Source organism: Sinocyclocheilus anshuiensis, unplaced genomic scaffold, assembly GCF_001515605.1.
Source record: "Sinocyclocheilus anshuiensis isolate Anshui unplaced genomic scaffold, SAMN03320099.WGS_v1.1 scaffold190, whole genome shotgun sequence".
Classification (NCBI taxonomy): domain Eukaryota; kingdom Metazoa; phylum Chordata; class Actinopteri; order Cypriniformes; family Cyprinidae; genus Sinocyclocheilus; species Sinocyclocheilus anshuiensis.
Window position 1 is genome coordinate 2209528 of NW_015547663.1, and position 10714 is coordinate 2220241.

At 36.4% G+C, this 10714-nt stretch overlaps 2 protein-coding genes across 2 annotated transcripts in view; one reads left to right on the plus strand and one right to left on the minus strand.

Moving 5' to 3' along the window:
* LOC107702442 (uncharacterized protein C17orf62 homolog) overlaps positions 1-2138 on the minus strand; it is a 3428-nt gene extending 1290 nt beyond the window's left edge. Inside the window, exons 1-6 of the mRNA XM_016504763.1 lie at positions 1967-2138; positions 1597-1684; positions 1450-1491; positions 1268-1341; positions 1092-1188; positions 869-1013 (exon numbers count right to left, since the gene is read on the minus strand). Coding sequence (XP_016360249.1) covers positions 869-1013; positions 1092-1188; positions 1268-1341; positions 1450-1491; positions 1597-1684 — 446 coding nt within the window. The 5' untranslated portion in view covers positions 1967-2138. The remainder of the gene's footprint in view (positions 1-868; positions 1014-1091; positions 1189-1267; positions 1342-1449; positions 1492-1596; positions 1685-1966) is intronic.
* A 1491-nt stretch (positions 2139-3629) lies between these two features.
* narf (nuclear prelamin A recognition factor) lies at positions 3630-10501 on the plus strand. Its single transcript, XM_016504828.1, has 12 exons — positions 3630-3888; positions 4420-4507; positions 4654-4719; positions 4893-5030; positions 5121-5253; positions 5789-5923; positions 7007-7125; positions 7207-7336; positions 7592-7664; positions 7823-7960; positions 8417-8574; positions 9977-10501. Coding segments are annotated over exons 1-12 (1431 nt in total). The 5' UTR covers positions 3630-3886; the 3' UTR covers positions 10228-10501.
* The last annotated feature ends 213 nt before the right edge of the window (positions 10502-10714 follow it).

A 10714-nucleotide genomic window follows, 5' to 3' on the forward strand; every position in this document is an offset into this window, starting at 1 on the left:
TGATCCCAAACTTTTGTGTATATATATATATATATATATATATATATATCTCATCCAAAATAAGTTTGTTTACACAATATGTGTACTGTGTATATTTATTACGTACACACACATACAGAATATATTTTTAAAACTATTTACATGTATTTACATGCATAAATTTATATTATATAAATATATTTAATATATAAACATAACATATTTTTCTTAAATATATGCATGCATGTGTGTATTTATATATGTGACCCTGGACCACAAAACCAGTAATAAGGGTCAATTTTTTGAAATTGAGATTTATACATCATCTGAAAGCTGAATAAATAAACGCTTTCAATTGATGTATGCTTTGTTAGGATAGGACAATATTTGGCTGAGATACAACTATTCGAAAATCTGGACTCTGAGGGTGCAAAAATATTGAGAAAATTGCCTTTAAAGTTGTCCAAATGAAGTTCTTAGCAATGCAAATTACTAATCATAAATTAAGTTTTGATACATTTACGGTAGAAAATTGACAAAATATCTTCATGGAACATGATCTTTACTTAATATCCTAATGATTTTTGGCATAAAAGAAAAAGCAATAGTTTTGACCCATACAATGTATTGTTGGCTATTGCTACAAATATACCCGTGCTACTTAAGACTGGTTTTGTGGTCCAGGGTCACATATATATAATAAATATACACAGTACACACATATATTATGTAAACAAAAACAAAAAAAACATTTAGGATGCGATTAATTGCGCTTAATCATTTGACAGCACTAATATACTGTGTATATATATATTTTTTTTTTGTTTTGTTTTGTTTTGTTTTGTTTTTTTTTACACAATCACAGGACTGCAAACGGAGCTTTAAGTACCTGCGTGAGCCCAGCGTGGCACTTTGTGTAAGAGGGTGAGAGAAACCTGTCGCTAGACGCAGCACCAACAGGTAACCCTTCCCCAAATACCTCACCCTCTCCTCCTGAACACTCACGTCCCGCAAGTGTCGCAGATCTAACACCACTGAGCCAGAGAATACAACATTTCATTTGAGCAGTCATATAGTGCAAAATAAATAGCAACATATAACACAAAACTCACCTCTCTCATGTCCTCTTTTCCATATAGTCAATATCATGGTATAGAGACTAAGCGTCTTTAATTCTATCTCGTTCTTAGATTTATCAAATACTGCCTCCTAAAGACAAAGCAAGACAGACTGTTAGGACAGCGGAGTACAGCCACTACAGATGTAGCGTGTGTAAAATGTCTCCCACCTCCCATTCCTCCATATTCTGTAGAGCCACAAAAAAACAGCCAGTCCCATAGAACATCTTCCATAATATGCTGTCTACAACAAAAGGACAAAGCAAAGTGAGCAACACAGATCACAAAAAGACTTCCTTTTATTGTTTTATTCAATTCCAGGGTTATTAGACATTCAGGAAACATTTCTCACCAGCGCTGTAATAGGCTGCTGCTAGTCCAACTGAAGCAATTCCTGTAAAAAGAGGAAGTAGGAAGACGTTAAAAGATATTTTATGTTGCACATGGTAGACGACACACTTCTAGTCACCAAATTCTCTCTTTACAAATGAGCTCATACCAACAAGGAGGGACCATGATCTAATCCCAGGAGACCTCTTCAAATGGAGAAGATCAGATGTGTGTTTCTCTACGACCATATACCCCATCTGTAAATACATTTCAAAAAGATCTAGCTGGAGATTTCCAGTAATGTGTGTAGCATCACTGTACTCATCATAACATGCCAGAATACTGGCAGCAGCTTTGTACAAAGGAAAGCTCACCTTTAATACTGCACAAAGGTGTTTTATGTACAGCATACTATATATAATCATAATAAACCTGAGCAGTTTCATATACTTTTGAAATAGCACAAGGACAACACCCTCGTTAATGTGATCACAGATGTCCTGCTATAAACTGACAGCATGTGAAAGCATCTTACTTACCTTAATAAGTCGCGTTCCTCTTTTAAACAGTCAATTTTTTTTTACTTTCAAAATATACCAAATCTAAACGTTGGCAATCTGCAATAGAAAACTGGAGCAAAACAGATTAAGGACATAAAACGTGTAGATCATGCAACACAACACACATGAAACCGCTTTCGAATGACGTTGATTTCCGCTCAGCGGCTTCCGTTCTGATTGGGCAGCATCTATTAAAGGAGCCCGCCCTTTACATTATAAAGCCTGCCTCCCTTATCTGCACGATTGCGAACTGCTTCTAAAAGTTCAAAAAGAGCTTGAGTCGTGGCTCGCGAATAATCTGACACATCTGTATAAATAGCAAGCTCGTGATTATCTGAAGACTGCACTAATAGTTATGTTTGATTGAAATGTCTATAAATCCAAAGCGTTTTAGTAATTGATGCAATGCCCTTAAAATGTCATATATGGCATAACTAAACGATCTCAAAATATTCTTATATACGACTAAAAGGAGTTTACAGTAAATCAAGCATTGTTGCTGATTCACGCATGCGTGTCCATCCAGGCAAGGAGTCATTCTCGCGAATCGGTTCTTTCAAACAGTTCGGTTCTATGAACCGAATGAACAATTCAGAGGTTCCTTTACGTCATGACGTCTTCATGCCATCACGTAGTCCCTCCTGACATTCAGGTGTTATGGCAGATATTATGGCAAGCCGTTTTAGCATTAAATACTCCTTGCTGTACTAAACGGCTTGCGACAAGGTGTGGCATATTACATACTGTAGGCACATTTTTCTATTAAATTGTGTTAATTGGGGAGAGATTATTATTGTAAATTTATTATGTCCCAGTTCATTTTGTTGCAGCCATGATTCGACTCGTAAAAACAAAGTTATTTAGGACATTTTTTGCACTTACATTAAACAATACTAAAATAGCATTATCGGTGTATGACATCAAAATACCTCGAGAGCATTTTGAAAGCGTAAGGAACCGTCTGTATGGTATTTTGATGTCATACACCGATCGGTCTGCACACGCAAACAAAGCCAAAGCCTAGATATTTTAGGCAATATAGAAATCCTGGCCAGGACGCGTCCTGGGAAAATGGCACGTATGGTCACCCTAAAATAGCATTATTTGATTGTTAACCGGGATCACAGCGAGTCGAACGTCAACGTCCGACAATGGCGTTTAATCCATAGACATGTATATATATATATATATATATATATATATATTAGAGTTGTTAGGCCTAATTGTAACCTTATAATGTAAAAGGGCTCCCTATAGTTTTAAGCATAAGCTGAGGTAGATTTTTATCACTAAGAGCATTTAAACTATAACTGAATGTATTTAAAGAAAGAGCAACTTGTTCAGTAAACCATTTAAAAAAAAAGTTTTTCCCCCTGCTGTACCGAAATCATACCGAACCGTTACGTTAAACGAGGTACGTACCGAACCGTCATATTTGTGTACCGTTACACCCCTAATATATATATATATATATATATATATGGTTTAATCCGCCTAATCATGAATCAGGATATGTTCAATCTTTACGAATCAGACATGTCTGAAAGAGAACTGCTTGGTTCAGTGAGTTGGTGACTCGAGAACGATTCAACTGAATCATTCAAAATATCCGACTCAAAAGGACGGTTCATTCACGAATCGGACAGCGCTTAAGGACAATGGAGTCGGATGCACCGGAGTCGAATCGAGCCGAGATCCTTCTACCGCGAATGTGTCCCATTCGGATTAGTCAGAGTTGTGAAACGGATGACTAGATGAACATCATCAGTGTTATATGACCAGCTCGCGCTTTCAAGTGTCATTAGGAGAAGTTCCTTGCTGTAAAGACCTAACGTTAACGTTACTGCTGCTTCGTCTCCTGGGTTTCCCCCTGAGCAATAAGGGCTTCGTGTGATTTTTATGTGAGTTGGGTGGCCTATTTTTTGTTTGGTTGTAGTTTATGCTTTATTTTAGCACTCAGACACTCGGTAACGTTAGGTTACGGGACAGGTGGTTAAGTAAAGGTCACGGTTATCTAAGGAAATCGAAGTCCTCAGAGCTTTTGATGATGTTATTACCCAATCACATGTTGAGAAAATGAATGTAATCCAACCGCTTAACCTGTGGTTATGTACAAACGCATGAGAGAGATCCACAAAACAGTAATCAGGTGAAACTGAATAGAGTATATCATGGCAACCTAAAATTATCACATTTCCCTTACATTTGAGTTTGGGTAAATGTTTGAGGTTAATAACGGGCTTTTTGTAACTATTTTAATTCGAACCCCGCTCTTTAGGTTAAATATGTATTTTTAACGGGCTGTTTGTAACTGTATTTTAATTATAACCCCGCTCTTTAGGTTAAATATGTGTTTTTGGTGTCATATAACATCCAGAAAGCTCTATAAATACAGAAAGCTGCAGAGAGACGATTTTATTATCTTTTCACAGGGCACTGAACATTTCAGGAGCTCCTCATACAATGTCTGAAGTCAGTATTGGACGGAAAAAAGAAAAGTGTGAGAATTGCACTAAACAGGTAATAAATCAATGTAATACTGATGTATGTCTTACCTAAATGCAATGGTATTCGCGCAAGTTTTAGTTTCTGTCTGAATCAGAGGCTGTTCTCATGATTTATCTAGTTACTAATCACTTTATTTTCCCCTCAATTCCACCTCTTAGTGCAACAAGAAACAGAGTGAGGAAGGTATAAACTCACTGCAGGAGAAAGGTGTTGCCACTGGAGAGGTATTTCTCGTTTTTTATTCATGAAATGTGTCAGACACACTCATTGAGTTGCACTCATCTGATAAACTGGTTTGCATCTGTTGTTTTGTTTGTGTTTGGTCTGGGGGAGGATGAATGAACAAATTTGTTTTGGACGTGTGGATGTTGATAATCTGATACATGCTTTTTCTCAGGTGAAAGAGTCTACCTCAGTTCAGCAGGTGTTGTTGAGTGCGTGTCTGTCCTGTGACGGCTGCTTATCGGAGGACGAAGGCCAGAGAATCTCTCAGCAAAATCTGGAAGAGATCAACCATGTGCTTGCCCTCAATAAGGTAGTGTAGTGTAAGCCTGAAAAATGCCAGACTTTGAAAAGGTGGTCTGTGTGGATGTATCTCACGTTGTTCTTTTTGTGTCTTTGGCAGAAATGTGACACTTCGAAGCACAAAATTCTCGTGGTGTCTGTGTGTCTCCAGTCGCTGCCATTTTTTGCTATTAAATTTCAGCTGGATGTTCCAGCAGCTGCAAAGAAACTCTGTGGCTTCCTAAAGAGTGTGGGTACGTCTGGATGCCACATTTGTCTTGAAGTCACTGTCACTTTGCCAACATCCTTAATCAAAATGTTCACATACTATAGTAATCATTTGCCACGTGCAATCTGACTAAGCTAATAACTGTCCTAAATATTTGTACACATCAGTGTTATTCCAGTATCCTTTATATAGTACTATAGTTTTTATTATTATTTCATATTGGCTTTCATTTTTATATTTTAATATTTACATTTTAGTTTAGTAATTTTATGTGATTTTTGTCATTTTATTTATTTTTTATTTCATTTTAATTTCAGTTGTAGTTTATTTATTTACAGCTAGTAATTTTAGTATTTAAAGCTTATTTCAGTTAATTGCCAAGGGAAAAAAATCTTATTTTTAGTTTCAGTTTTTCCATCTAATGTTTACATTTTTATTCATTTTAGATATATTTCAATTAACAAATGTTTTTAATAGTTTTAGTTAACAACAGTAACCCTGGTAAATGGTACGTGAGTTCTTTCGTGCTGTTTTAAGGCCTCTTTCATCTCTCTCTTCAGGGGTCCATTATGTCTTTGAAACTACAGTAGCTGCAAGTTTTAGCATTTTGGAAAGCCAGAGAGAGTTTGTTCAGCGTTACCGTCGTAAACATCATGATTCTAATGCCATGCCGATGTTCACATCCTCATGTCCAGGTAAGACCATCCTGATAACCACCTAAGCTCATTTACATCTCTAACACGCGCTGTAAGTTCCCATTCCACCAGAAAGCACTTATACTTCTATAAAGGGATCAAAGTGGCAACGTGCAGGTAGGTCCACACAGAATCTCTGCAGATTTTCACCGTATTGCATTTTTATAAAATCTATGTTAGCTAATGTAATCACAGCTTTCAGCTTTGAATGCAAGAAAAGTCTGCAGATTTCAATTGGATCGTCATATCATTATAGAACTCTTAAAAATTATAGGTGAAACGGTTGCCAACTGACATCGTAGTTCAACACAAATAAGCACCTTTGTGTGAACCTCAAGCCTTTGTGTTTTTCAAACATTTTGTCTCTAAATGTAGATAAGAGCCAAATGTGGTGCAGTGTGTAAATGTGGGTTGTGTGTGAATGGGTGGGACTGTGTTAGATAGCCATAGCATTCTGCAGCTGTGAGATAGATGAGTGTAAGCTGCCTTACACACCCTTCCTGCCCTTTTAACAACTTACGTCCACACTTTCAGTGGCCATTATTTCATTTTCATCATGGATGATGATTATTTCCTCACTAAGCTGATGTTTATCCAATGTGACTTACAATATGTTTAGTTCAGTGAGAGTTCTATTGAAACAACCCAGGGCTATATGTCTTGCTTAAATGCAACATTTTGTTATATAAAAGAAATTAACACTTTTACTAAGCAAATAAATTGATTAGTAGTAGTAGTAGTAGCATAAATGGGTTCAAGATACAGTAATATTGTCATGATTTGATTAGTGCACAGTTATGAGTTATTGTCAGAGTTTGCATTTTGGTCAAATATAAATAAATCTCACACTATGTTTCACCTTCTCATAGCTCTGAATGCTGGTCACTTATTTTTCTCAAAAATAGTAAAATAAAAAATTATAATACTTGTAAAAAAATACTTAAAATATTATTTTTGGTATGAGAATATCAATTCAGTGTTGTCAGATAAAATGGTAGTCAATACTGCTTACTATTGTCACAAGTTGCTGTATGTAGTAAACATACGAAGATTAAATGTGTAATTGTGTGTGTTTTTGTGCAGGATGGATTCGCTATGCAGAGCGTGTTCTTGGTAGCCTGGTCACACCACACATCTGCACCGCCAGATCACCTCAACAGATCATGGGCTCCTTGGTCAAAGACTTTTTTGCCAGACAACAGGTGAGAGCTGTCTAGGGCTTACTGGTCTATTTCTTATTAGTAGTGACAGAATGAGGCTCTGAATCTGTGTTGTCTTTGTAGAAGCTGACCCCAGATCAGATTTTCCATGTGGTAGTGGCTCCCTGCTTTGATAAGAAGCTTGAAGCTGTAAGAGAGGAATTCTACAACAGCATCCTAGAGACCAGAGATGTCGACTGTGTGCTTACGTCAGGTATGACTGCGAGGAGATACTGGGCTACTTCTTCTGTTACCTTTTCAGATCAATTATTAACTAGCAACAGGTTTAGACCAAGTTAGATTTATTTCTCCTAATATAATACTTCCTTCGTCTGTCTTTCCTTCTTGGAAATGATCCACAAGGTTTATTGTATGTTAATGTATAAAAACAGGTTGCACAGGTTTCATGAAGGGTGTTTTTGTGATCTTTGTACTCCTGAAATGACATTAAATGGCTGTTTTTGTTTAGGAGAGATTCTCCACTTAATGGAACAAAGCAAAGTTGCTGTAGAGGAAGTGGACTCTGCTCCTTTGGATCATGTGTAAGTTAAATAAACACCGTTATATTGGAAGTAGAATAAACAATTCCATAGGTCTTTACATTTATCCTATTAAAGAAAAGGCAATCTGAGTCTTGCTGAACTGTTATACTGTTGAAAATAAGAGGCAAACAATCCAGAAATGTGTGTGTTTGTTTTAGATTTGGTGAGACCACTGACCCAGGTATGACCAGACATGAAGGTTGTGGATCCGAAGGCTTCCTGGAGCATATTTTCAAACATGCGGCCAAAGAGCTGTTTGGCCTAGACGTCCAAGAGATTGTGTACAAGACACTCAGGTGAGAAACTATGGTGTTATTTTACTGACAAATGTCGAGAGCGCATTATTGTAGCGCGAAAGCACATTAATATAATGCACGAGCACGAATCTCTCCGCTCGCGTGCGGATTTCCTTTGCTCTCGCACAAAACTGGACTCGCGCGCTCAGATACGCGCTGCTCTCGCCCGGAGAGAGTGCGCGCACTTCGAGAGCAAAGGAAATCTGCGCGCGAGCGGAGAGATTCGCGCGAGCGCATTATATTAATGTGCTTTCGTGCTACAATAATGCGCTCTCGACATTTGTCATTAAAATAACGCCATAAGAAACAGACCGGTCAGTGTTTGATGACTGTAAATGGATCATCTGTATGGATGATCGGTATTATTTACAAGGTATGAATATGTAGTCAATGCTAAATAATAATCATAATATTATCATATATTGATTTTATAAACACCTGTCTTGTTTCTGCTAGGAATCGAGACTTCCAGGAGGTGGCGCTAGAGCGTGATGGAGAGACTCTGCTGCAGTTTGCTGCAGTTTATGGCTTCCGGAACATTCAGACATTAGTGCACAGAATGAAGAAAGGCAAAGTGCCCTACCAGCTAGTAGAGGTGCTTTCCTGCCCTGGAGGTATGCAATACTTTATTGAACGGGAAGATTTTTCATGTTTTTTTAAGTCAAGTCAAGTCAAGTCTGCTTTATTGTCAATTCTTCCACATGTACAGCACATACACACAGAGAATTGAAATTGCGTTACTCTCAGACTTTCCTGTGACTTTAAAGCTGAATTTTTAGCATCATTATTCCAGTCACATGATCCTTAGGAAATCATTCTAACATTCTGATTTGCTGCTCAAAAAACATTTCTTCTTATTATTTTGAAAACCACTGAAAATATCAGGTTACTTTGATGGATAGAAAGTTCAGAAGAACAACATTTATCTGAAATAGAAATCTTTTGTAACATTATAAATGTTTTTATCATCACTTTTGATCAATTTAAGGCATCCTTGCTAAATAAAAGTATTAATTTCTATAATTTCTACCCCTTTGGATATTTTTACCCCCTTGGAATCGTTGGATCTTTCTATTCATCAAAGAATCCTGAAAAAAATTTACTCAACTGTTTTAAATATTGACAATAATAATAATAATAAAAAATGTTTCTTGAACAGCAAATCAGAATATTAGAATGATTTCTGAAGGATCATGTGACAAAAGAAGACTAGAGTAATGATGCTGAAAATTCAGCTTTGATAACAGGAATAAATTACATTTTAAAATATATTCAAATAGAAAGCAGTTATAATAACTTTAATAGGTGCTTTTATACAAATAAGCTTGAACATAGGGTTTGCATGGTCATATAAAACTTGGAAATTTCAGGGTATTTTCAATTTGTGAGGCCTAGAAATGTTAGTCAATATACAAATATAGTCAATATTTGGGGTCATAATTTTTTTAAATGTTTTTTTAAAGAAGTCTCTTATGCTCACCAAGGCTGCATTCATTCGATTCAAAATACAGTAAAACAGTAATATTATAATATTACAGTTTAAAATAACTTCTCCATTTGAATATATTTTCAAATGTAATTTGCTGTCATTAATCAAATATAAAGAATTTATTGTACTTTAGTGAATGTAAATGTTTTTTCTTGTTTTGCTCTACTATTTTAGTGGCTAAATATTGTTTTTTGTAAACAACAAATAGCTCAAAAGCCATTATTAAATATTAGATATGAATACATTTGTGATATTAAATGTAAAACGATATTATAACAAATTAATAATAAATGTTTCAAAAATATTAGTATTATTAATCATTTGTACATTTATAAATGTTTCTTCTTTGACTCTTAAGAAAATGTTTGTAATTTATAAATGATGTAAATGTATTGAAATGATACTGTGAATGTTGCCATGAATATAGCCATTGTTGCTGATATGGTGATAAAGCATAAATAAATACATTTCTTCTTTGGCAGTAAAAGTAGTTTCTTTCCTTATCTCTCCTTCTCTTTGACTTTCAGGCTGTTTAAGTGGGCGAGGACAAGCTGAGGGAGAGGGAGGTCGTCCTGACCGAACATTAGTCCAGCAAATGGAAGAGCACTATAGCAGCTTACCTGTCCGTCTGCCTGACACCAACCCAGAGGTCCAGCGCCTCTACCAGGACTGGCTGGACGGCCACGACTCCCCACATGCACAGCAATGCCTCCACACTCAGTACAAGAACCACACGCAACCGTCCTCTCAGATACTAAATTCTGATATTCAGTGGTGATTGGAACGTCACTGATGCGTTCCCACAAATCTGGAACCAAGCTTGGCGTTAAAAGCACCAATCAAGACTGACTGTTTGATAACATCTTGGAATCACACGGACTGCAATGTGTCTGCAGTAAAAGAAAAGTTGAACAGAGGACCAAACAGGCTTCCTGTTCTATGCAGTGAATCGGATTCTGCTTTACTAATGAGAAGATTTGCATTCGTTAACTAGTTTTCTGGAACATTCCACCTAAATGATGTCATGCATGGTTGGGCAACCAGCCATCACATAAAAAGTGTTATTAAAAGGACAATAGCAAAAAACTCTGGCTATTATTGATATTAATTACTGGACCCTGTTAATACGCACTGAAATAAATATTGATGGCATTGTGTATGACTATCACTAAGATTCAACTTTAGAAAGTGCAAAACTAATACATACTGGCACAGTGAATTAAAGAATACCCCAACCATCAATTAAAGCTTCCTTTTTTATATAT

Excerpts from the sequence above, each read along its gene's own strand:
- narf (XM_016504828.1), top strand. Across the intron at positions 5,031-5,120 it reads ATGTGCTTGCCCTCAATAAG|AAATGTGACACTTCGAAGCA; the intron begins GTAGTGTAGTGT and ends TGTCTTTGGCAG. Across the intron at positions 8,575-9,976 it reads GGTGCTTTCCTGCCCTGGAG|GCTGTTTAAGTGGGCGAGGA; the intron begins GTATGCAATACT and ends TTTGACTTTCAG.